Source organism: Lepidochelys kempii, chromosome 7 (assembly GCF_965140285.1).
Source record: "Lepidochelys kempii isolate rLepKem1 chromosome 7, rLepKem1.hap1, whole genome shotgun sequence".
Classification (NCBI taxonomy): domain Eukaryota; kingdom Metazoa; phylum Chordata; order Testudines; family Cheloniidae; genus Lepidochelys; species Lepidochelys kempii.
In genome coordinates, this window is record NC_136386.1 from 54003565 (window position 1) to 54031049 (window position 27485).

General features: G+C 46.3%; 1 protein-coding gene across 1 annotated transcript; it reads left to right on the forward strand.

The window, feature by feature from the left end:
- The first annotated feature begins 16155 nt into the window (after positions 1 to 16155).
- On the forward strand, positions 16156 to 24777 carry POFUT4 (protein O-fucosyltransferase 4). Its single transcript, XM_073352863.2, has 3 exons — positions 16156 to 16934; positions 18590 to 19215; positions 23678 to 24777. Exons 1-3 carry the CDS (start codon positions 16191 to 16193, stop codon positions 23823 to 23825), a joined length of 1518 nt encoding a protein of 505 aa, XP_073208964.1. The 5' UTR covers positions 16156 to 16190; the 3' UTR covers positions 23826 to 24777.
- The last annotated feature ends 2708 nt before the right edge of the window (positions 24778 to 27485 follow it).

Here is a 27485-nt window from a genome sequence, read left to right on the forward strand (position 1 = left end):
GGAAGCTGTATGGAAACGTCAACCATGCAGGTTGGCAAAAAAAATTTTTTTTTATCTTCGTCACCTAAAGCAATAATTGTGTTTTTTCCCATTTTGTGGATCATGTCAGAAGATAAAGATGATGTAGACACATTCCCCTCTGTCTTTCTCTGCAACACTTAGTGTATGGTCACAAAATAATATGAGGAGGGTAGCATGGCAAGAGGCTGAAAATGCATTTGCTTTCATGAGTACCGCTGCTCAGTTAGTTCTACCAGTTCTGTATCTTTGCTGTTTTGTTTCCTCTTCATAAGCTTCGAACTCGGTTTATAGTATCAAATCTCTCCTTGGCTGTAGCTTCCCAATGCTTTGACAATTGCAGTTTGGATTTGTCCTCCTGTGTGTGCGCGCTACCCTACCACACTTGGTTATCCATAAATTTCATCGCTGTTGAATTGACACTAAAGAAACTTCAGGCACACATGTAGCAGCTGTATAATGGGCAGAAAGTGGGTTTCAGATATAGTGTTTTTCCTTAAAGCATGTGAAAATCCTAGAAGTCTAAGTTAAAGCTCCCTGACGACTGAAATATTTGACCATTATTTAGAAACAGCTCAGCAGATCACTTTGAGAATCATTGCCTTCGCACATCTGAAAGTGGACCTTAGAATGCAGAGCTGTAATTTCTGTTCTGTCTTTGCCTACCCCTTTCAGTTTGTTTGCCCTAATTCTCAATTAAGAGCTTGTCAACCCACACACTGGAACCAAAATAACATCTGTTTTAATTCATACTATTATTTTGGTGCAAGTCTGAGGGTGGACATTTGTTTTGGAATAATTATTTTAATTTAGGTCCATTTTTTGTACTGACTTAAGCTAAATCAAAATAGGTTGTCATACTCTGTGTCCATAGATGGGACTGCACAAAATAACAACTAATAGTGTGAATTAAACCAGATTTGTTGTTTTGGTTCCAGTTTGCGTGTAGGCAAGTCCTATAATCTCCCTATTCATGAGTTTCTCCTTTCTTTGTTCCCTTCCTTTCTTTTTACTCCTTGTCACTTCTTTGTATCAGGACATGAGTGGCTTAAGAAAACTATATGGTCTTTTCTTCTTCCTAACCTATTATGTATGTAGTGTAGTTGTATCCATGTCGGTCCCAGGTATTAGAGAGACTAGGTGCCTGAGGTAATATCTCTCACCAACAGAAGGTGGTCCAATCAAAGACCTTACCTCATCCACCTTGTCTCTCTAATAACCTATTATGTAAATCTTCCTACCATTGTTAAAAACTCCTTTGCCCTTGGCACTTTCTCTAACTTTTAAATCTACAGTTGGTACCTCCCTTCTTTAAAATTTCCTGGCTACTAATACTCTATCAAACCAATCTCTAACATTAGCAAAGCATTTGAGAAAGTGATGGACCTCTGACCACAGTATATTTGTTTTTTTCTTTGTTACAATGTAACAATTTGTTTTCCTCATTGTGTCAGACCCTCTAGCCCAGTGATACTCAGACCTCAGTGGTTTAGGAGCCAAATTAGCATTCAACATTACTCAAAAGAATTGTGTAAATTCATTGTTTCATTTACTATAGTACTATATATTCATATTTAAACAGTATGATGGGAAATATTTAGTTTGTATTTTATATATATAAATTATTCTCACAGCAAAATGGCCAAGTATTATTATTTTATCTATAGTATGTTAACATAGTAAAAGCATCCTGATTGGTTAATAACTGATATAAATTATTATCCAATCTGTGTTTTTATATTATGTGCTGCAAAGAGCTGCAGGAGACACATTAACGAGACTCTTACGGCTCGTGAGCCTCAGTCTGAGTATCACTGCTCTAACCCATTATCTTCTAACAGCAGCCAGTACCAGCTGCTTCAGAAGAAAGTGTAAGAAACAATTATGGAATCCACTGCTAGCAGATGAATTTTCTTATCCTGAGACGGGGTTGATGTATACCCTGAAAAATGAGCATTACACCCTTTATACAATTTCAAGTGCTCCTATGTAAGTGTGGATGTTAATAAAAATGTCTAATCCTTATTGAATCCCACTAAGCTTTTGGCCTCAGTGATAAGAGATGGCATTGTGGGTTTTTTTTAAATTGGTCGTAAATGTGTTGCCTTTAAATTAGAGAGACAAGGTGGGTGAGGTAATATCTTTCATTGGACCAACTTCTGGTGGTGGGAGAAACAAACGTTTGAGCTACATAGTGCTCTTTTTCAGGTCTGGGAAATGTATGTTACAGCTAAATACAAGGTGGAACAGATTGCTTAGCAGAAGTAGTTAACACATTTCAAGGGACCATTCAAGGTGAAATGTCCTGTCATAGGCAGGAAGGGGGAGAAAAAAGGGTTTAAGTGGGTTACAGATTGTTGTAATGAACCATCAGATTGTTCTTGTGTTATCAGAGATCAAAAAAAGAGGATCTGATTGGCTGTTCTCTGTACCAGTCTTTTTATTTTAACCTTGGACATATCCCCTCATTTTATTAGTCTCCTTTCTAAACAGCCCATCTATTTTCAGAGACAAAGTAGATAAGGTAATAAATTCATACACAAAAATAAAACAAACATTTTACCTGTAGGCAAACACTTTTCACAAAGTGATCACTTTATATCTGATCTTTCAATACTTGTCCTCAAAGGAACCCTGCACAATGCCTTCAAAAGACAAGACTGGGAACTTAAATTCATAGTGCTGTTAGATACTAAAAACCTTTGGCTATCCCTCGATGCGAGGATGATGTCTGCCAAGGGGGGCTCATTGGTGAGTTTTTAGGTGGCTGAGGAGCGCAGTTTATGCCCTGCAGATTTTCCCACAGAAGTGGCAGGTGTAATCTTGGAGGAGACATAATTGTTGGCTGGAGTGTTGTGCCCTTTCTTTCCTCTTTTGTGGCTTCTCTGTCTCATGAGCATGTCTGCTCTCCTCAAAGTGAGCTTTGGCTTGGTGTATGGTGTGGCACCACTGTGTTCTGTTCCGTGCCAAGTCCTCCCAGTTTGTTGGGTTGATGCCTCCCTTTTTAAGGTGTATTTTCCATATGTTTTTGAAGTGCTTCTGCTGCCCTCCACAAGACCTTCTTCCCTGACTTAACTGAGAAGATTATTTGCTTCAGAGGCGAGTGTCAGGCACACGTACATAGTGGCCAGCCCAGTGGAGTTGGTGTTTCATGACCTGCGCTTCTACACTGCTGAGGTTGTCTGCAGAGAGAACGCTGATGTTAGGGCATCGGTCTTCACAGCTGATCCTGAGAATCCTCCCGTGGCAGCACTACTGGAACCACTCCAGCAGCTTGAAATGTCGTCTGTAGGTTACCCAGATCTCTCACCCATAAAGAAGATGGGGATGACAGCTGCCTTGTAAACCAAGATCTTGGTGCCTGTTTGCAAATCCCGATCATTGAAGACTCATTTGAGTAGTCTTCCAAAGGATGTGCTGGCACAGTGGATCCTGTATTCAATTTCTGTGTCAATGTTGGCTGTTTGGGAGAGATGGCTGCCAACGTATGGAAAATGGTCCACATTTTCCAGGGGTTCTCCGCTAATGGTGATTTGTGGAGTACGAAGAGTAGTTTGTGCAGGTGAAGGTTGGTAGAGTACCTTGGTTTTCCTGATGTTGAGAGGAAGAGCCAGGCTGGAATAGGCATACGCAAAAAGATTTAGGGTGCTTTGCAAGTCGGCCTCTGTGTGCGCAAGAATGACTATCATCTGCATACTGAAGGTCAGTGATGCCAATTCTCGTGATCTTGGATTTTGTTTGGAGACTGAGATTGAGGAGTTGACCATCCATACGATACTCAATCCTGATTCTGTCAGGAAGGCGGTTGCGGAAGAGAATCAGGATCATGGCAAGGTAAATAGAGAAGAGGATTGGAGCAGTGACACAGCCCTGCTTGACATCGGTGCAAATGATGAATGGTTCAGTCTCTGAGCCATTGCACAGAGTGGTGGCAGTCATCCCATCATGGAGGAATCTGATGAATTTCTGTGGATAGCCAAACCTAGACAGCACCTTCCATAGGGCGTCAAGATTGATAGTCAAAGGCCTTGGTTAGGTCAATGAATGCCATGAACTGTTCCTAGTGTTGCTTTCTGTACTTCTGAATCTGTCATGCCACGAAGATCATGTCAGTTGTGCCTCGGGATGGCCTGAAGCCACACTGATTTGGGGAGGAGTTCCTTGGCAAGGGGAAGGAGATGGTTTAGTAGGATCTGGGGGCAAGGATCTCTCCTGTGATAGAAGGGCAATACCTTTGTAGTTCCCACACACAGATTTGCCCATTTTCTTGAATATTGTAACAATATTGGCATTCTTAAAGTCAGGTGGAATTTCTTCGCAGGTCCAGATTTTGTTGAGAAGTTGGCAGAGTTTGTGCTGGAGTATTGTTCCACCAGCTTTAAAAACCACATCAGGGATGCTTTCTGGGCCTTGTGCCTTGTGATTTTTTTGTCTGGGTGATGGCATGCTGGACTTCCTCAGAAGATGGAGGATCAGCAAGGTGTTCCATTGCTGAACGTAGTGGAATAAACTGGATGGTGTCTTCAGAGACTGTGGATTCGCGGTTTAGTAGGCTCTCAAAGTGCTCCTTCCAGCATTGTTTAATGGCTGCATTGTTCTTGAGGGTGCAGCCATCCTGGGAATGTAAGAGGGTCAGGCCTTTGAAGCTTGGCCCATATATAGCTTTTGTTGTTTGAAAGAAGCTTCCCATGCCATCCTGGTCTACAAAACCCTGTGTAACAAAGTGGCCCTTGGCAGGACACTACTGAGTGTATAAAGTCAGGACAAATTGCATAGAGCAGGGCAGTCACAGCCCAAGGCTGGGGTTCCTTCAATGCTAAGGCACACCAAACCAGCCAAACAGAAAGGACTTTGGTTTCACCCCACTGGCTAACCAGAAGTCAAAAAAGCAGTTCCTTCAGACACTCCAGTTTCCCAGTATCACCACCAGCGCCACTCCTTATGTGGATGAATGGTTATGAAAACCAATACCCCAGTAAAAGAAAAGCCCCAGACCCAGGTCAATATACCAGTCAGATCTTACTCACAAATCATGCTGTTGCCAATCATTTAGAATCTAAAATCTAAAGGTTTATTCATAAAAAGAAAGAAATATAGATGAGTTAAAATTGGTCAAATGAAATCAAATACAACAATTGCAAACTTCTTAGTTCAGGCTTGTATCAGGCTTGATGGGATTACAGAGACTTGATTGGTTTAAATCATCAGAAGTACAAACATCCCAGCTTGGATGGGTCGTTCAGTCCTTTGTTCAGAGCTTCAGTTTCAAGCACAGTTCCTCCAGAGGTCAGAAGCAGGATTGAAGACCAAATGGAAAAGATGCAGCTGCCTTTTGTAGTCTCTTGTCATGCGGCGTGTGCTTCCTGTTTCAAACACAAGCTGCCCAGCACATGGCTTGGAAGCCTTAGGGCAGGGGTGGGCAAACTTTTTGGCCTGTGAGCCACATCAGGGTGCAAAACTGTATGGGGGTAGGGAAGGCTGTGCCTCCCCAAACAGCCTGGCCCCCTCCCCCTATCCTCCCACTTCCTGCCCCCTGACTGCCCCCCTCACACCCTCCCACCCATCCAAACCCCCCTGCTCCTTGTCCCCTGACCGCCCCCTCCTGGGACCCCCAGGACCCCACCCTCTATCTAACCCCCCCGCTCCCCATCCCCTGACTGCCCCCCCAGAACCTCTGCCCTATCCAACCGCCTCCTGTTTCCCATCCCCTGACCACCCTCCCCCCACCGAACCTCCGCCCCCCCCCCCCGTAACCACTTGCCCCTTATTGAACTTCCCCCCGGCTCCCCTACCATGCCGCTCAGAGCAGCAAGTCTGGCTGCCGCGCCACCTGGCTGGAGCCAGACACACTGCCATGCTGCCCAGAATGAGCGCACAGCCCTGCTGCACAGAATGCTGCCCGCGTGGCAGCAGGGGAGGGGCCAGGGGCTAGCCTCCCTGGCCAGGAGCTCAGGGGCCGAGTAAGATGGTCACGCGGGTCGTAGTTTCCCCACCTCTGCCTTAGGGCATGGCTACACTTGCAGATGTAGAGTGCTGTGAGTTAAACCAGCCCTCAGTGCAGTAGGGAAAGCGCTGCAGTATGTTCACACTGTCAGCTGCAAGCGCACTGGCGTGTCCACGTTTGCGGCACTTGCAGTGGTATTGGGAACGGTGCATTATGGGCAGCTAACCCACAGAGCACCTCTTCCCATTCTGGTGCTGTGGCTTGTGGGAAGGGGGCAGGGGAGTGCAGGACATTCTGGGTCCTGTCCCAACACCCCATGATGCATCGCTTCACATCCCAGCAATCCCTGTGCTTCCGTCCACATTTGGCACCATCTTTCAATATTTTTTGTACTGTGCATGCTGTCTTCCCTTTCAGTCTGCAGGAATGGAGCCCAAACTGCTGAGGAATATGCTGATGGGTCTCGCCAGCACGTCACGAATGGTATTTGAGTTACTCCTTAAGCTATAAACTGACAGTGAGGAGTCAGACGATGTTGACTAGCATAATGCTTACGACACAAGATTGCTTGTGGCATGCATGGACATGCTCACCGCAGTGGAACACCGCTTTTGGGCTCAGGAAACAAGCACTGAGTGGTGGGATCACATCGTCATGCAAGTCTGGGATGACCAGCAGTGACTGCAGAACTTTCGCATGAGAAAAACCACCTTTATGGGACTGTGTGCTGAGCTTGCCCCCACCCTGCAGCGCAAGGACAAGAGGTTGAGAGCTGCACTGCTGGTGGCGAAGCGGGTGGCGATTGCAATCTGGAAGCTGGCAACTCCAGATATCTACCGATCGGTTGCTAACCAATTTGGAGTGGGAAAGTTGACTGTTGGAATCGTGTAGATGCAAGTTTGCAGGGAGCCTTGACAGCAGCAAGGAGCAGTTCAACAATAGGATGAATCGGTGCAGAATGACTGGAATGTGCTTTTGGCCGTTTAAAGGACTGCTGGCGCTGTCTATATGACAAGCTGGACCTAGCCGATGACAACATCCTCACAATTATATCTGCGTGCTGTACCCTCCATAACATTTGTGAAGGGAAGGGTGAAAGATTCACTCAGGCATGGATCTCTGAGGTTCAACACCTGCAGGCTGAATTTGAACAGCCTGAGAGCAGGGCTATTAGAGGGGTCCAGTGCGGGGCTTCAAGGATTAGGGATGTCTTGAGGAAGCAATTTGAGGCTGAAAGCTACCAGTAATGTTTGGTGCCCTGCACTGGAGTGAAGTGCAGTGGTTCCAATGTTAGTAGGAATCTGTGTGACGTGCAGTGCCTGTTGCTTTCCTGGGCTAAAGTATGTTTTACTTAATGCAATAATAAAGAATGTTTTCAAAGCCAAAAAATTCATTTATTGAACAGAAACACAACTGCTTGGGAAACAGAAAGGGCAAGGGGGTGGGGTGGGGGGGGAATGGTACAATCACATATTTGCATATGTCCTGTTATTATATTCAGCCTTCCTAGCTGGAGTGCTGTGCAATGAGTGCTGCACTTCTGGATGGCTAAAATGCATGGTGATGGGGGTTGAGTGAAGAGGGTAAGTTTGCAGGTCTGGGTGGTGAAGATACAGGTGTTGGAGGCAGCTGGTGGTGATAAGAACCCGGATGTTGGGGAAAGTGGGTTGGTGGTGACATGGGGGCATAAGGGAAAGATGTCTGGGACAAGGGCTGCGGGTGGTAGTGCTCCGCCTGCATTGCTACGAGCGCCTGTATCAAGTTCGCTTGATGCTCAATGATGCTTAGCAGCCACTCCATGGTTTGGTGCCGGTGATCCGCATTTCACTCTCCTGCCACTCTTGCACTTTTTGATTTTCATTAAGGGCCTGCTGCATTACTTCACGCAGCAAGTCCTCTTTGCTTCTATGTGGCCACTGCCTGATTCTTTGGAGTCTTTTGGCCGTTGATAAGGATGGCTGGGATCTCAAGGTTGCATCTGTAAAGCCAAAGTGCAACACTTAACAGAGGCAGCATTGTTCACACCAGACAGAGCAATGATTTGGCTGTACTTAAAGTAGACAAGCACAGTCTACATAATAGCAGAAATTGCCCATCCCAAAGCGAGCGCACATAACCCACAGGAGCCCTAAAAGGGTGAGTAAGCACAGGGGCAAGGGGAACTGATTGTTTCATGGCTGTACTGTCCTCTGGGGTTCTGTGCCTTAAGGAGAGCCAACAACTGCAGGGGGCCCATATACTGAATACTGTCCCCACCTTTTCCACAGGAGTTCATCCTGGAAGATATCTCGCTGCTGAGAGTGACCTGGGAAGCAAGGGAGGGTCTTCTCCTACAATATGGCTTCCACCCTGGCCCATATGCACCTTGCCTGTGTGCAGCAATGGTTCCCCTGCCTTTCACGGCACAGTGGCGCGGATATGTTAGCCTTACTGGGCCAAGGAGCATAGTAGCTCTGCCAAGGAACCTGTACAAGAAGATTGTCCATTTCTGCATCAGACCTTTGAAGAGATCACTAAGGCCCATTACCATAATGTGAGAGAGCACATCAACGCTCTTCCGCATCTAGTCATGCATGCAGCCCTAACACTCCTCGCCCCAAGAGCCCACACCGAACAACTTCCTTCCCAAAATAAAAGCCACTTACTGGGCACCTCTTCTGGTGTTTGTCCTTCCCCAAGCACCGTCTGCTGCGACTGGCTACCTTCCACCTAGCTTGAGAACAGCTCTTGGCTGCATGCATCTAGGGATGCCGGGCTGTCCCCCTCCTTCTTAGCACTCTCACTCCCATTTTCCTCCTCCTCCTGCCTGTTGAACTGGGCTCTGAAGTGTCCATAGTGTTTTTGGGAGTGGAGGTGGGATCGCCCCCAAGTATTGTGTCCAGCTCTTTGTAGAAACAGCAGGTCGTGGGGCTAGCATTGGAGTGGCGGTTTGCCTCGCGGGCTTTGTGGTAGGCATTCCGCAGCTCCTTCACTTTAACCCTGCACTGCAGTGTGTCCCGGTCATGGTCCCTTTCCATCATGTCCCTTGATATTTTCCCGAGGGTATCGTAATTCCTACATATGGAGTGCAACTGGGACTGGACAGCTTCCTCCCCCAAAACACTGATGAGGTCCAGCATTTCGCTATTGTTCCATACTGGGGATCGCCTGGTGCATGGAGGCATGGTCACCTGGAAAGATTGGCTGAGAGCACTCCACGCCTTGCTGAGCAAACAGGAAGGGGATTTTCAAAATTCCCAGATAATTTAAAGGGCGGGTCCGATGGTTGGTCACCTGAAGGCAGGGCAGCAGAGTTCAAAGGGATGACCAGAGTGGCTAGAACAGGCATTGTGGGATACTTCTGGAGGCTGATCAGAGCATCCACGCTGGTGGCACTCCAGCGCAGCAATCATTATGCTTCGTGTTGAGGTGGATTACCAGGAGCACTCCAGCCGCAGAGTCCAGGCGCTCTACATGCCTTGCCAGTGTGGACACATCATGAGTTAGGGCACCTGGGGCTGCTTTAATGCACTCTAACTCGCAAGTGTAGCCAAGCCATAAGAGTTCTCTCCAGGGCATGTTCCTGCATACCTTGCTGAGTCATAAGGTGTATCTGCCTTCTCTTAATGGGTCAATTGTATAGCTGATGGTCCTTAATAGGCCATCAAGCAGGCTCGGAAGTGCTAATGCCAAACTGTCGGGGGTGTCACCCAGAAGCATAGCACAAGTTTGAAATACAGACATACATATCTATGGGCATGGCTACACTTGCAGATGTAGAGCGCTGGGAGTTAAACCAGCCTTTGGAGACCACAGCAGGGAAAATGTTGTCGTGTGTTTACACACATAGCTGGAAGTGCACTGGCGTGGCGACATTAGCAGCTTTTGCAATGCCACAAAGAACAGTGGATTGTGGTAGCTATCCCAGTGTGCAAGTGGCTGCAACATGCTTTTCAAATGGGGGGGGAGTGTGACAGGAAGTGTGTTGTGTGGGGGGGGGGAAGAGAGTGGGTTTTGGGGAGGCTAAGAGCATGTCAGCATGCTGTCTTGTAAATTGAGACAGCAGAAGACCTTCCTCCCCCCGCCTCTCTCTCTCTCTCTCTCTCACACACACAGCATTTCACAGTAATGGTTTGCTTTGTCCCAGAGCAGATAAGCAGCGGTTGTCAGAAATGGAGCTTTGAACCAGGATATCCGCATTCCTGCAGATTTCAAAACAATGAGAAGAGTGGCCACTTGACTTTGGAAGATTATGGGACGTTTCCGGAGGCCAATCACAGCGCAGTAATGCAACACCTCATTCAAACTGACGCCCGGGCGTTTCAACTGGGGCACAGCAAGCTTTATGCTTCTCGTGGAGGTGGATTACCAGGAGCACTCCAGCCGTAAAGTCCGGGCACTCTACATGCCTTGCCAGTGTGGACGTGTCAGGGATTAGGGCGCCCAGGGCTGCTTTAATGCGCTCTAACTTGTAAGTGTAGCCAAGCCCTATAACTCATAACACAAAGGCGATACAAACATATAAAGAAGATTTTCATATTTGGGAAATAACATTTTTCCAGATATCTTACATGGTATATCTGGCCGATTACTTTGTGGGCGTTACCCCATAAGCCAACATTTGAAACAGATATAGAGCCAATACATATAACTTGAAATACAAAAATGATACATACATACAGGTAGCATAATCATAACCAGCAAATCTTAACCTTTTCATAGACACCTTACTTGACCTCCTTCATACAAGATTTGGTGCAACTATAGGATGCTGGTTGCAACAATGATCTATGTGGTCACAGTTCATGTCAATAACGTCACACCCTGGATCTCAGAGGCCTTCTCTTGTCATCACTTGTTTTTGATGTCACATAGCCTTCTTTGGACTTCAGCTTTGAGCAGGTGCTAGGCCTTGTGTTTTCATTGAATAGAGGAATCATTTTGCCAGTGACAGAATGCACTTCTTTTCTGTTGAATTAATGCTAGGATTTTCTCATTGTTTTCATCAAATCAGTCTTGGTGCTGATGATTGGAGTATCCTATGGTTTCAGCACATGCACTGTGAATGGTATTTTTAAGTTGATGCCAGTGCTCTTGAATGTCAATGACAATGTCAGGCAAGTTGGAGAGTTTCTCAGACACGTGTTGCTGGAACGTCTCTTAGCTGGCTTGGTCTTGAAGTGCTTTGACATTGTACTGCTTTGGTTTATTCTGGGCGTGTGCAGTGTTGTGGAGCAAGCTGCAGGCTTCTGACTGGATGGCCAGATCCAGTGGGATCACTCAACTCCATGGCCAAAACAAGAGATAGAAGACAATGAATTTCGCCATCTGGAATATCTACACCCTTCTGGACTCTCAGCACAGTGAATGCCCAGAAAGAACTTCCATAATTACCAGAGAACTGGCAAGACTCACCATTGATATTGCAGCCTTGAGTGAGACCCACTGGGCCAATGAGGGCCAATTAAAAGAGGATGGAGTTGGCTACACCGTCTTTAGAAAAGGAAGGCCACCTGAAGAGAGACTAATTCACAGGATTGAGTTTGCCATCAAAAATAAGATTGCAAGTCAGCTTTTGGATCTTCCCATTGGTATCAGGAATATCTTATGATTCTTTGGCTCAAGCTCACCAACAACCACTATGCCAGGGTCATCAGTGCATATGCCCCAACTGTGGCGGGTTGGATCACAGAAACCCCCTTGGGTACTGCCAACTAATGTGCCAAGACTATTTCTGCCCCTGCTTTCCCTGCCCTCCTAGCTTGGGACTTCAGTGCCCTGCCTGGTTCGAGCCAGAACCGCTAGCCTGCTGCAAACCTAGACCCAGGTCTGAACCACGTCCACTAACAGCTGTAGGCTTAAACTGAAATCAACTTAAGACGTGTTCCTGTCTTTAACACTCTGATGCCCAACTCCCCATGGGGTCCAAACCCCAAATAAATCCATTTTACCCTGTATAAGCTTTATACAGGGTAAACTCATAAATTGTTCCGCTCTATCAGTGTTATAGAGGGTGTATGCACAGCTGTTTGCCCCCCCAGGTATTAATATATACTCTTGGTTAATTAGTAAAAAGTGATTTTATTAAATACAGACAGTAGGATTTAGTGGTTCCAAGTAATACAAGACAGAACAAAGTGAATTACCAAGCAAAATAAAATAGAACACGCAAGTCTAGTACAGTAATAAAACTGAATACAGATAAAATCTCACCCTCAGCGATGTTTCAATAAGTTTCTTTCACAGACTGGATGCCTTCCTAGTCTGGACACAATTCTTTCCCTTGGTACAGCCCTTGTTCCAGTTCATGACGGATGTCCCATTTGTTCTGTTCCACCCACTTATATATCTTCTGCATAAGGCAGGAATCCTTTGTCCCTCTGGGTTCCCACCCCTCCTTCTTAATGGAAAAGCACCAGGTTAAAGATGGATTCCAGTTCAGGTGCCATGATCACATGTCACTGTAAGACTTCATTACCCACTTGCCAGTCCACAGGTATACAAGAAGACTTACAAGTAAAACAGAGCCAGCTACAGTCAATTGTCCTGGTTAATGGGAACCATTAAGATTCCAAACCACCATTAATGGCCCACACTCTGCATAACTACAATAGGCCCTCAGAGTTATATTTCATATTTCTAGTTTCAGTTATAAGAGTGATACATTTATACAAATAGGATGACCACACGCAGTAGATTGTAAGCTTTGTAATGATACCTTACAAAAGACCTTTTGCATGAAGCATATTCTGGTTACATTATATTCACACTCATTAGCATATTTTTATAAAATCATATAGAGCGCAATGTCACACCAACAATCGATGATGATGACGACAACAAGGAGCAGCTTTATAGAGCTCTCAATGCAGTCCTTACAGCCCCACCTAAGGCAGACAAACTCATCCTCCTGGGAGATTTCAATGCCAGAATTAGACAGGACTTCCACCTCCGGAGCAGCACAGTAGGCAAAGAAGGGATGGGAGGGAAAAGTAAACCCCAAAGGTATTTTCCTCCTCAGCGGCTGTGTGGAGCATGACCTGCTCATCACAAATAACATCTTTAGGCAGAGTAACAAATTTAAGACCACTTGGAAACATCCTTGGGCCAAACACTGGAACCTCCTTGATTATGTTATAGTCAAAGCCTGAGATTACACTGATGTCTGTAAAACATGAGCCATGAGAAGTACGGATCATTGTTGACCAGACCACCAATTAGTAATTAAGGGGTCTGGGGTTGGCAGACCGTGATATACTAAAAACCACAGACTCAGGGCAACACTCGTTTCATGCCTCATTACAACAATTTGTAACACACACTTGCCTGCTAATGGCTCCTTTCAAGCCCCTTTTGCATAACAGTCTAACCTTCATTGTCCACTGCAGTGCTTAGTGACAACACGACCTATACCAATGGAAGAGCTTCTCCCGTTGGTGTGGGTACTCTGCCTCCCTAAGAGGTGGTCGCTATGTTAACAGGAGAAGCCCCCCTGTCAACATAGTGCTATCTAAACTTGGAGTTAGGTTGGTATAACTGTGGTGCTCAGGGTGTGGATTTTCCATACCACTGAGTGACATACTGACATAAATTTGTAGCATAGACCAGGGCTCAGATTTCCTTCCCCAAACCTGAAGAAGAGCTTGGTGTAGCTCCAATGCTTGTATCTAAAGATGATTACCTTGCCCATGATGTCTCTTTCATAGCCTGGGACCAACCCCGTATGTTCATGCAAGAACATGTGTGGGCCCCTTACTGAATGAGGGAGGCAACCTAGTGACAGAGGATGTGGAAAAAGCTAATGTACTCAATGCTTTTTTTGCCTCTGTTTTCACTAACAAGGTCAGCTCCCAGACTGCTGCGCTGGGCATCACAAAATGCGGAAGAGATGGCCAGCCCTCTGTGGAGATAGAGGCAGTTAGGGACTATTTAGAAAAGCTGGACGTGCACAAGTCCCTGGGGCCGGACGAGTTGCATCCGAGAGTGCTGAAGGAATTGGCGGCTGTGATTGCAGAGCCACTGGCCATTATCTTTGAAAACTCGTGGCGAACCGGGGAAGTCCCGGATGACTGGAAAAAGGCTAATGTAGTGCCAATCTTTAAAAAAGGGAAGAAGGAAGATCCTGGGAACTACAGGCCAGTCAGCCTCACCTCAGTCCCTGGAAAAATCATGGAGCAGGTCCTCAAAGAATCAATCCTGAAGCACTTGCATGAGAGGAAAGTGATCAGGAACAGCCAGCATGGATTCACCAAGGGAAGGTCATGCCTGACTAATCTAATCGCCTTTTATGATGAGATTACTGGTTCTGTGGATGAAGGGAAAGCAGTGGATGTATTGTTTCTTGACTTTAGCAAAGCTTTTGACACTGTCTCCCATAGTATTCTTGTCAGCAAGTTAAGGAAGTATGGGCTGGATGAATGCACTATAAGGTGGGTAGAAAGCTGGCTAAATTGTCGGGCTCAACGGGTAGTGATCAATGGCTCCATGTCTAGTTGGCAGCCGGTATCAAGTGGAGTGCCCCAAGGGTCGGTCCTGGGGCCGGTTTTATTCAATATCTTCATAAATGATCTGGAAGATGGTGTGGATTGCACTCTCAGCAAATTTGCGGATGATACTAAACTGGGAGGAGTGGTAGATACGCTGGAGGGGAGGGATAGGATACAGAAGGACCTAGACCAATTGGAAGATTGGGCCAAAAGGAATCTGATGAGGTTCAATAAGGATAAGTGCAGGGTCCTGCACTTAGGACGGAAGAACCCAATGCACAGCTACAGACTAGGGACCGAATGGCTAGGCAGCAGTTCTGCAGAAAAGGACCTAGGGGTGACAGTGGATGAGAAGCTGGATATGAGTCAGCAGTGTGCCCTTGTTGCCAAGAAGGCCAATGGCATTTTGGGATGTATAAGTAGGGGCATAGCGAGCAGATCGAGGGACGTGATCGTTCCCCTCTATTCGACATTGGTGAGGCCTCATCTGGAGTACTGTGTCCAGTTTTGGGCCCCACACTTCAAGAAGGATGTGGATAAATTGGAGAGAGTCCAGCGAAGGGCAACAAAAATGATTAGGGGACTGGAACACATGAGTTATGAGGAGAGGCTGAGGGAGCTGGGATTGTTTAGCCTGCAGAAGAGAAGAATGAGGGGGGATTTGATAGCTGCTTTCAACTACCTGAAAGGGGGTTCCAAAGAGGATGGCTCTAGACTGTTCTCAATGGTAGCAGATGACAGAACGAGGAGTAATGGTCTCAAGTTGCAGTGGGGGAGGTTTAGATTGGATATTAGGAAAAACTTTTTCACTAAGAGGGTGGTGAAACACTGGAATGCGTTACCTAGGGAGGTGGTAGAATCTCCTTCCTTAGAGGTTTTTAAGGTCAGGCTTGACAAAGCCCTGGCTGGGATGATTTAACTGGGAATTGGTCCTGCTTTGAGCAGGGGGTTGGACTAGATGACCTTCTGGGGTCCCTTCCAACCCTGATATTCTATGGGGCTGCCCCGAATGCCTGAGCAGGCACCACAGCTAAGGTTGCCAACCCTTCCAGTTTTGCTGGGAGTCTCCCAATATGGATCTCTATCTCCCAGAGGTGACTGAAGCCAAACGGGGAGATTTTAGGCTGCTAAAAGTCCACCGGGGCTAACGCAGGCTCCCTGCCTGCCCTGGCCCCATACTGCTTCCGGAAGCAGCTAGCACATCCCTGTGGCCCCTGGGGAAGGGGAGGCGAGGCAGGGGGAGGGTGTCTGCATACTGCCCCCACCCTGAACGCCAGCTCCACAGTTCCTGGTAGCGAGGAACTGTGGCCAATGAGAGCTGCGGGGGCGCTGCCTGCAGGTAGAGGTAGTGTCCAGAGCCGCCCCAGTAGCCACAGAGACGGGCCAGCTACTTCTGTGAGCGGCTTGGGGCCAGGTCAGGCACAGGAGCCTGCCTTAGCCCTGCTGCGCCGCTGACTGGGAGTCGCCCCAGGGGGTGAACCCCCAGCCCTGAACCCCCTCCTGGAGCTTGCACCCTGCGCCCCTTCTCCTACCCCAGCCTGGCGAAAATGAGTGCGGCTGGAGCAAGAGCGAGCGCCGGAAGGAACGGGGCGGGGCCTTAGAGAAGGGGCGGGACCAGGGACAGGGTGTTTGGGTTTGTGATTGGACAGTTGGCAACCCTGGCACAGCACAGTTGGGCTGGAGAGCGCAGGGACGGACTGAGGGGAGGGGGGCTAGCAGCGAGGGGAGGGGGGTTGGCAGGCGCCCGCGCGGAACCGCCAGCCATGGGCGTTCGGGGCGGCGGGCAGGGCCGGGCGTCCCGGCTGCGCTGTTGCCTTGCAGCGAGCTTGGTGCTGGCGGTGTTGGCCGCGGGGGCCGGGCCGCTCGCAGCCGGAGAGTGGGAGCCGGCGGAGGGGCCGCCCGAGCCCCGCGGCCGCTCCCCTTTCCAGCCCAGCACAGGCCTGCCCCCGGTGGAGTTCGGGGCGGTGGTCGCGGCCTCGTACCGGGGCCCTGGGAACGGCGACACCCGCCGCAACCGGGAGCTGCCCATCCTGCTGTGGTGGAGCCCGGGCCTCTTCCCGCACTTCCCGGGGGACACGGAGCGCATCGACTGCGCGCGCCGCTCCTGCCTGGTGACCCGGCGCCGGCGCGTGGCGCTGCACCGGCGCACCAAGGCCGTTATCTTCTACGGGACGGACTTCCGGGCCTACGAGGCCCCGCTGCCGCGCCTGCCCCACCAGACCTGGGCGCTGTTCCACGAGGAGTCCCCCATGAACAACTACCTGCTCTCCCACCGGCCCGGCATCCGCCTCTTCAACTACACCGCCACCTTCCGGAGGGAGTCGGACTATCCCCTGACCCTGCAGTGGCTGCCCAGCCTGGCCTACCTGCGCCGGGCCGCCCTGCCGCTGGCGGAAAAGGAGCGGTGGCGCCAGCAGGGCTATGCCCCGGTGCTGTACATGCAGTCCCACTGCGACGTCCCTTCCGACAGGGACAGATACGTGCGGGAGCTCATGAAACACATCCAGGTAACTGCTCGGGCTCCTGCGGGGCAGGCAGCGAGAGGAGTGGGGGAGACGCTCCATGCTTAATTTGTGCCAGGGCTGAGCCCCGGTACCGCCAGGCTTGGCCGTTCTTAGCCCTGGCACCTCTGGGCTTGCTGCATGAGTTACGAATGTGTAAAAATTGCTTGAGCTCCAGCGCCTCTGTCATTACAAGTTAAACCCTGGAGACACAAGAGGGGCTGATAGCTATGATTGTCTGTGGGGACTGAGTAAACTTGAGTTAGTAACCTGGTTGACATGAGGGGGAGCAGTCTAGACCCTCAGGCTGAAGAAAAAATGCTGAGGTCTAGCCTACCTGGCATTGAGCATCCCATATCTGACCTCATACTGATGAAGTAATTGGGCTGTAATGGGAAGGGAAGCACACTGAGGACCTGCCTGAGGGTAAAACTAGTTGTCTTATTGTCAAAATCAGGTTTCAGAGTAACAGCCGTGTTAGTCTGTATTCGCAAAAAGAAAAGGAGGACTTGTGGCACCTTAGAGACTAACCAATTTATTAGAGCATAAGCTTTCGTGAGCTACAGCTCAGATGCATCTGAGGAAGTGAGCTGTAGCTCACGAAAGCTTATGCTCTAATAAATTGGTTAGTCTCTAAGGTGCCACAAGTCCTCCTTTTCTTTTTGTCAAAATCAGGGTCACCCTATGAGATTAAATAATGCATAAACATTCTTGCCAGCAATCATGTTAGCTGAACACAGTTTAGCTGTACTTGTAAACAAGGAGAAATAATGTTCAGCACTTGTTCAATTATAGAATTACTAACCACTGTGTTTGGACAGGATTACATCTTGTATTGTAGGCCTAAGATCTGCTGTTAAACTCAGTTTTTGAGACTGTATGCAGTGTTGTTGTAACTGTGTCTGTCCCAGGAGATCAGACACCAACTTCTGTTGATGAGATAGACAAGCTTTCGAGCTACACAGAGCTTTTCAAGTGTGGGAAAGGTACTCTGAGCGTCACAGACCCAGCTAAATACAAGGTGGAACAGATTGTTTAACATACCTAGTTAGCACATATTCTAAGGGACCTTTCGAGGTGGAGTGTCCCGTTAACTCCTCTGCAGTCATAGGATAAAAAAGGGGGGTTAGTGGGTTACAGATTGATATGGATTAATTGATGTCTATACAGCATTTGGGAAGTGCTGTGATAGTATTATGTTAAGAAAAAAATTACAGGAAAAATGAGCCTCATCCCCTTCCTCACCAACTCCTGTTCTGCATTGCCCACTACATAAATGTACCGTTTTTTAACGTTTCTACTTCTCCAAGTTTTTCTGCATCTTGTGTCTGTTGGCTGTGGTTAAACATCTGAGGCACAGTTCTGCTGCAGGACACAAGGAGGTGCCATTGACTTTCAGAATTCCTCTTAACCTGTTGGGAAAGGAATTGAGTGCTTGGAAGAGGAAGGAGAGTTGAAATGTAAAAATATTCTCCAATGAATATTAGATATTTTAGAATTTTTTGGCTTACTCCACTTGTTGAGAAGGAACATGTTGGAATGAGAGGCCAAGCTCAGATTCTTAGGAACTGGTCAGAAGGAATCATATAAGGAAACTGTCCACTGAAAATAAGCTTAAAACAGAGAAATTACTTTTGTAAAGATGATTATTACTATTTTAGGTAGACTCCTATGGTAAATGCCTGAATAACCGAGAGCTTCCCAGTGAGAGGCTGAGGGACACTTCTACAGCCACAACAGAGGATTCTGAATTCATGACCTTTATCTCCAGGTACAAGTTTCATCTTGCCATGGAGAATGCCATATGCAATGACTACATGACCGAGAAGCTGTGGCGTCCAATGCATTTGGGTGCCATCCCTGTATACCGAGGCTCCCCATCTGTGCGGGACTGGATGCCTGATGACCTCTCCATCATCCTCGTGGATGATTTTGGAAGCCCCCAAGAACTAGCACAGTTCCTTGACTTCCTGGACAGGAATGGAGAGGAGTATTTGAAATATCTAGAGTATAAGAAGCCAGGAGGCATTACGAACCAGTTTCTGCTGGAGAACATGGAGAGACGTGAGTGGGGAGTGAATGACATGACTTTGCCCAATTACCTGAATGGCTTTGAGTGTTTCATCTGTGACAGGGAGAACATCCGAGTCGCTGGTGAGAGGGATCATAAGAAATCTCGTGGGAAAGTGCCAGCTCCTGAACCCCACATAGCTCAGTTCACACACATGGGATGTCCCATGCCAGCCCCTGGCTTTGGAAACATTGAGGATCTCTCTGCAGGAGACAGGTATTTTATGAATGTTGTTTTTACAAAATCATTTTTTTAAAAGCCCAATTAATACAGGTTTGTATAATACTTTTTCACCCTGAAGGATCCCAAAATGCTTCTCAAACTACATATGTAGAGCAGCCCTGAAATGTATGACACCCCTGAGGTGGAAGCAAGAGTCCTGTATGCTGTGTACAGCCATGTGGGGGGAATTCGTAAAGAGCATTGGTTAGTGGTTAAAGCAAGGGTTTGACCTATCAGAACAGGACGATTGGGCTCCGTCCCTGCTTTTCCACAATGCTGGTGAAAGGTACTGGACTGGCAGTCCTAAAGGCTGGAGACTTCTGTCCACAGGCCAGATTCAGCATGGGCAGAGGCAGTGTAAGCTTCCCTCCACTTTACCAGCAATGTAACTCAAATCCGTTCTGAAGCAACCACTGCTAGTTGTGAGAAACATTTAAATTTCCACAGTCCATTTAGTCCTTTGTGACAGGTTTCAGATTGGTGGCCATGTTAGTCTGTATCAGCAAAAAAAAACAAAACCGACTACTTGTGGCACCTTAGAGACTAACCAATTTATTTGGGCATGAGCTTTCGTGAGCTACAGCTCACTTCATCAGATGCATACCGTGGAAACTGCAGAAGACATTATATACACACAGAGACCATGAAACAATACCTCCTCCCACCCCACTGTCCTGCTGGTAATAGCTTATCTAAAGTAATCATCAAGTTGGGCCATTTCCAGCACAAATCCAGGTTTTCTCACCCTCCGCCCCCCCCCCCCCCACACACACACACAAACTCACTCTCCTGCTGGTAATAGCCCATCCAAAGTGACCACTCTCTTCACAATGTGTATGATAATCAAGGTGGGCCATTTCCTGCACAAATCCAGGTTCTCTCACTGCCTCACACCTCACCAGCACAAGTTGGAAATGGCCCAACTTGATGATCACTTTAGATAAGCTATTACCAGCAGGAGAGTGAGTTTGTGTGTGTATGGGGGTGGGGGGGGTGAGAGAACCTGGATTTGTGCTGGAAATGGCCCACCTTGATTATCATGCACATTGTAGGGAGAGTGGTCACTTTGGATGGGATATTACCAGCAGGAGAGTGAGTTTGTGGGGGGGCGGGGGGGGGCGGAGGGTGAGAAAACCTGGATTTGTGCTGGAAATGGCCCAACTTGATGATTACTTTAGATAAGCTATTACCAGCAGGACCCGGGGGGGAGGAGGTATTGTTTCATGGTCTCTGTGTGTATATAGAAAAAAGAAAAGGAGTACTTGTGGCACCTTAGAGACTAACCAATTTATTAGAGCATAAGCTTTCGTGAGCTACAGCTCACTTCATTAAAGCTTATGCTCTAATAAATTGGTTAGTCTCTAAGGTGCCACAAGTACTCCTTTTCTTTTTGCGAATACAGACTAACACGGCTGTTACTCTGAAACCTGTGTGTATATAATGTCTTCTGCAGTTTCCACGGTATGCGTCCGATGAAGTGAGCTGTAGCTCACGAAAGCTCATGCTCAAATAAATTGGTTAGTCTCTAAGGTGCCACAAGTACTCCTTTTCTTTTTGCGAATACAGACTAACACGGCTGTTACTCTGAAACCTATGATTATGTAACCAATTATATCCCACCGTCTTAATTAGTTTACACCCAGCAAAATTAATTATACAGCAGACAGGAACAATCACAGAACCAGACAGAGATTATACAGACAAACAATAGCAAAGTGGGAACTATAATGACAAAACAATACAGAAGTGAGGATTTCACATCCCAGCTATTGATAAGTGAGTTCTTGCCAGACAGGATGCTATCAAACTAAGTTTCCTTTTACATCTTCTAGGCACTTCCCTTTCTCTGGAGGTGATAGGCACTATCGGGACAGGATTGTATTCCTAACAGCCCAATAGCACCTTCTTTCAATGTGATTAGTTTGGAATGTGAGGATGTGACCGGTTGCTTCCCAGCTTATGGCTGCCTCTGTTGCTTAGCCAAAGATCTTAGCCTAAGCACAGGGCCTCAGACTGTCACAGTAAGAGAAGGACCTTACACAGGCAGACAGTGATTTTGATTCTTTCTTTTATACCCCTAACTAGCCAAGTGATAAGAATACACCTAAATTCTTAGAATATAGGCCTTTACAGACAGGTCTGAATATCTATATCCTAACAAGTGACATTACTGATAATGGGAAAACAAATTCTATTGGTCTAGAATGTACATACACATTTGAATGTTCACAAAGAATATTTCTCTGACCACACTGTACACTTCCTTTGGGACTTTTGTACTATATATGTGAGGATTGCTTCTGGGCAACACAGCCTTGAAGGTTTCTTCATCCTGTGATGAGTAGAATTGATGCCAGAAGTGCTGTACTCATTATCTTGGGGGGGGGGGGGGAGGAAGACAAATGAATGTGGCATTGTGGATGAGCAGTAAGTACTGCGTAGCTGATATGGGCAGGTTTGAAATGGCATCCCACTCAGTTTTTTTGGCCAGAATCTGTGGTAGTCTTGCTTGGCTGAGGAGGGAACATGTTCCATGAGAGGCTGAATGTTAGGGATCATCAAGAACAACCTGCCAGGTTTAGCTAGTCATGGAACGACCTCAGTGACAACTTACATGAAGCTTTGGCGTACTCTGTCACAGTATGAATGGGAGAGGAGGTGCTCCACATGACCATGAATGGGAAGGGAGCTGCCATACACACACTTTATGTTAAGATGTAGTCCATGCTATGACAAAGTTTGAGAACCTTAGTATACCCCCCCAACCGCCCCCCCCCCCAAAAAAAACTGAGTAACTGGAAGGCTCAGGGGATTGATGGGATTCAAAGCCTTTCCTCTCTTGATTACTAATTCAAATACAGCCTAGGCTTCTTATGACCAAAAGCTGTTCCCATCTGATAGCTGTTTAGTGTTTGCTATGACTTGTGGTCTCACCCCATCTCCAGTTATCGCTATATGGGCCATAGAGAGCTACTTCGATGCTCCTAGAGGTGGTCATTCCAGGTTAGGATTATGTGCAAGGTTTTATTTTATTAGAGGACTACATTCTCCAAGGCTGTTGATGTTACCCTAACACTAAATTCACAAACACAAAATCTAAACAAGTTCCAAAGCCAGTAGTGAGGTGTTGTGGTTTCTGAAGGGAATTTACGTAGCAGATTTCTTAGGATACATTTAGAGCTGGGGTTCTCAAACGGGGTCATGAGGTTATTACATGGGGGTCACAAACACCTGCATGAAAGAGCAACTGCTATACAGTATATAATTTAAATCTAGCATTTTAGAAAATTACACACCCATTTCTGTTGCAATGTACTGTATTTACTTCAGAAGTATTGTAAACATATAATGCAGTGATTGTTGTTCCTAAACAAAGTGTATTTTTTTTTTATCCCCACCGCTTTAAGGAAATGGAACTCTGGGGATTGTAGTATCATGTGCACAGATTTGTTGTTTTGAGACTAAAAGGATGGTACTGAGACAACATTGGAGGGCTTGATTGTTCAGCAGCTGAAGAGCTGCATTAAACCGCAGACCAATCAGAACACTGAGATTGGCCAAAAAAAAAAAAAAAAGGGCGGTAATTTATAATTTAACAATCAGACACACTGGCAGGGGCAGTGCTGGGAGGGGTGGCTTGCAGGGGCTATAGCCACCCCAAAATTTGCTTTAGTCCCTGCTCCCCTTAGCCATGTCTCCAAGTGCAAAGGTCAAATGTGACACAGAAGTAAGGGTGGCATAGTGTGGCATTGCCACCCTTACTTCTGCAGTTCTGCACTGCTGGTGGCTGTGCTGCCTTCAGAGTTGGATGCCCGGCCAGCAGCTGCCGCTCTCCAGCCACCCAGCTCTGAAGGCAGCGCCTGCTGCCAGCAGCAGCACAGAAGTAAAGGTGGCAATCATAGAATCATAGAATAACAGGGTTGGAAGGGACCTCAGGAGGTCATCTAGTCCAAACTCCTGCTCAAAGCAGAACCAATCCCCAATTTTTGCCCCAGTTCCGTAAATGGCCCCCTCAAGGATTGAACTTACAACCCTGGGTTTAGCAGGCCAATGCTCAAACCACTAAGTCTGCTTTGACAAAGTTTCTTTGTGCTCATTCCCAGTATGAAACAGTAACTAGTTAAAAAAAATAATTTATAAAAAATAATTAAATAAAAATGTGTGATAAATTGAGCACTTAAAAATAGTTTGTTTTTAATTTATAGGGTGGGGTTGCACTCAGAGGTTTGCTTTGTGAAAGGGGTCACCAATAGAAAGTGTTTGAGAATCACTGATTGAGAGGGAGAGAGAGAGCACAGTGGCTCAGTAATTCCAATATTTAATAGTGAACTTCCCCAACCTCTGTCCTTCATAGTCCTCTCTTAGGTGAGAGAGGAATTCAGTCTTATTGTTGGTTCAGCTTCAGACCCCCTCACTTTCTAATGGCTTGTTGCGCTTTCCCTCTTCTATGTTTCAGCTGGAAGGAGATGTGGCTACAGGATTATTGGCAGAGTCTTGATCAGGGTGAGGCTCTCACCACCATGATTCACCATAACGAATCTCATCAGGGAAGATTTTGGGATTATATGCATGAGATCTTCGTGAAGAGGACCAGACAGCAATGACCATCATCATGAGCACTGGTTCAGTGTTACACAGAAAGCTGGGGGGGTAGGGACTTTTACCTGTCTCCGAAGACACTCTCTTGGAATGCAAGAGGAATTGCTCATCTTGTATCTCATTCTAACTTTGGAGACCTTCCCTTCATGGGATCTGAGGACAGTCAGTCTCTGATCAGGCTTGAGTTCACCACACACACACACACACACACTACTTCAGCAGTGGATTCCCATCCCTGTTCTGGAGGCACCGTCTTCTGGGGTCAGAGAAGAATTCAGTCTCTTTGTGCTTTCAGTGTAATTTCCTCTGACCAAAAAAGTATTACACTTTGTGCCAAATGACTTGGAACATGGGCCTGTTGAGGCTGAACTGAGGTGTCCTAAGCTTGTTTCATTTCAGGAATTTAATTCCACATATTCAGTATTATTTTTATAAAGGCTTTTTATTTCACTAGGCACTTATCCCTCCCGTTAAGATGGGTGTTTTTTTAAAATCAGGGATACTAGTAAATGCCTGGCTTTTATGAACAAGTAATTTTTCCAGTGCGGAAATTATGATAGATTATATCTGGGGAGAAGGGTTATGCCTTATGAAACTTCAGTGATAAAGCATTCCCTCTTCAAGTGAATATGCCTCAAACATAGTAAATTTCGGGAAGTTTTTTCCCTTCCCCTCCCCTCCATCAAAGAGTTCACTTCTGTTAAATGATGACAATCTTAGTGGTCTTGGCAAAAACATCATTTCAGATGTGGTATTTCTTACTCCTGTAAATCTCATAATGATCAGGATATGAAAAGAACGCTGCAATTTATACCCCCACATGTGTGGGCATGAGCACATGTGCGATTTACATGCTGTGTGAGTCCAATTCACTATTTATCCTGTGTTCTGTGAACTAATGACAACTGATCTTAGATCAGCCCTCTAACCCAGTAGTTCTCAAACTTTTTTTTTTTTCACGGATCACTTGAAAATTGCTGAGAGTCTCCGCGGACCACTTAATGATCTTTCCAAATATTGTTTGTACCGTTAGCTAACTATTGTAAAGTGCTTTGGATAAAAATTCTATATAAAAAACAAACTTAATAAACTTTTTTTATTGTTCTACAGATAAAAACACACAACTCCTATTTTAATAGCATTAGTCTTACCTTTCTAATGTGATGATGTGCCCTCTCTCCCCTGCCACAGCAGCCCCTGAATTGAGGCTGGGAAGGAGGGGGGTCTCTCCCCTGCCGCAGCAGCCCTAGAGCTGGAAAAAGTTGCCTCTTTCTCTGGCCGCCGCAGCCCCTCTTCTCACCCCACTGCCCCCTCCCACTTACCCCCTATTCCTCCCAAGGCCACCACCTCACCTTACATGTGTGTCTTCTCCAGGGTCCAGGTACCTAATTAGTGGAGCCATGCCTGCGCGGCTCCACTAATTAGGTGTGTGGCCCTTCATTCTTTCATGTGCAGCAACCCAGGCACGCCCCTTAGAGGGAACTTTTCACGGACCACCTGAATGGAGCTCGTGGACGACTGGTGGTCCGCAGACCACAGTCTGAAAATCCCCCCTCAGTCTTTTCTCAGAGGCAACATATCCAGCTTCCTAAACCTCCTCTCAAAGGTCCCATTTTTAAAATAATGTAGTCTTCATGTCACTTTCTTCTGAACACTCTTGTTTGTCTTTTTTTAAAGGAATTTAGAATTGAACCATAGCCATAATCAGTGCGGATGAAAGTGGAATAATGTTTTACATTTATTACTGCTATTAATACAACCTCTTTTACAACAGCATTGTATTGTTGACTTGTTTAAATTATCATCCATTATGGTGACTAGATGCTGTCTTGTGCCTATATGCAGTGTATCTTTGCTCTGTTTTTGTGCAGTTGATTAATCCTTCATAGATGTGTTTCTCTGCAGTTATCTCGCTTGTTTAGCCCTTTTTTCAGTTTATCAATAGAGTATTTTAATTCCGTTCTCCAAACTATCTACACTCCTTCCTAGCTTCATATAATCAGAATTTATTTCGCTTGCTCTTGTTGCCATCTTCCAAGTCCCTAATGAAAGTATTAATAGTGCTGGACCCGGAACAGACCTCTAAGGAACATCAGACAGCATCTCTTCCTAACTTGACATTAAATCATTGATAATTGGTGATCAATTTTTTTCATCCAGTTCAGTCATTTTATGTAAATTCCATCTAATCTGTTTTTTTAAGGGACTGCCACATGGAATCATATCAGACGCTTTACTAAAATGGAGATATGTTCTGTTTTTTTTATTTAGCAGCTAAACTTATTATCCAGTCACACACACACTTAGCATGATTTGTGTAACAAACTCATGTTGCCTACCATTTTTCACCTTTTTTTTCTTAGGTGTCTACAAATCCTCTGCCTCCTTAATTCTTCCAACAATTCAGCAGGGCCTTGCCTGCCTCCATAAGATCTCAAAAATAATAGCCACTTCTAATACCACTTCTGCCAGTTACTAGAGTTGAGAATTTCCCTGGGCCCTGCTTATTGAATGTATTAAGTAATTCTGCCTTGTGGCCTTTCCCTTTCCTTTTAACTAGTACTGCATTAAATCTTCTGTTAGTGTTGTGGTTTTTTTTACTGAAGACTGAAGAATTTCTTTTTGTCCTCCCCTGCTTTAAGCGAGGGACCCAAACACACTCTTTAGCCATCCATTTGCTTCTTATCCAGCATACTTTTGCATCCTTTAGTAATAGCCTCTCATGTTATGTCTTTGGCTCCAATTTATCCCTGCATCTGCCTTACTGTCCCTGATCTTATCTCCTGTGATTTCTCACTCAAACTCATATATACTTGTTTTTAGGGAGAAAATCCACTTCTGTCTTCTGTTACAATGGAACAGACCTTGTAGCAGACCTACTATGGTTCTGCTGCATAGGCCATGGGGCAGATTTTGGGATGGGTGTCAGCTCTATTCATTGGATCTGCAACCACTGCACAGTGTGAACCCCATTCTCTGAGACTCCCTTTGCATCCCTATGCAGCAAGGTTTTGGGGTACGGAGGCAGAGGGGTAGGCATGGAAAGAAGCAAGACAGTTGCAGATCCACTATCCAGTGTGGACCCACCAGTCATCACTCCATGTAGGGTAGGGATGTGGGAGCAGCAGCAGGATTAACTGCGGCCTTAAGGTTGCAGTAATGGCTGCATAGTGATTCAGCTTCTACTCAGCAGCTTGGTGAGATTGAATTCCTTCCATCTGCATGGGTCTGTCCCCAAGAAATGACTCCCTTCACAAAACCTGGGTATTCTGGTGCAGATTTGATTCAAGTCTATAATACAAATCCATGTGCACTAATTTTTTCCTTTTCACTTCGGTCTTGCAACTGTTAACTTTTTGTGGTTGTCTCTTAGCATTGAAAACATCCACTCCAGTCCCCTTGAGAAAACATTTTGCAGAAGAATTCTGCCACTCAGTAACCTAACTTGATGGGCATAGGCATCAAAGCATTACAAACCGTGCATTGCAGGAAGTCATAATTACCGACACATGTAAATGTATTGACAGTATTTGGTCAAGCAATTAGTTGACTAATTTGCTTTTGTAGATTCAGTTACATACTTTGATATGACCAGGCGTACTAAATTCCTGTTGCACAGCTCTCCTTTAGGCTTCAAATAATTTCTTCACTCTCATGTGTCAGGT

Excerpts from the sequence above, each read along its gene's own strand:
- POFUT4 (XM_073352863.2), top strand. The coding sequence starts at position 16,191 with ATGGGCGTTCGGGGCGGCGGGCAGGGCCGGGCGTCCCGGCTGCGCTGT. Across the intron at positions 16,935-18,589 it reads AGCTCATGAAACACATCCAG|GTAGACTCCTATGGTAAATG; the intron begins GTAACTGCTCGG and ends TTACTATTTTAG. Across the intron at positions 19,216-23,677 it reads GATCTCTCTGCAGGAGACAG|CTGGAAGGAGATGTGGCTAC; the intron begins GTATTTTATGAA and ends TCTATGTTTCAG.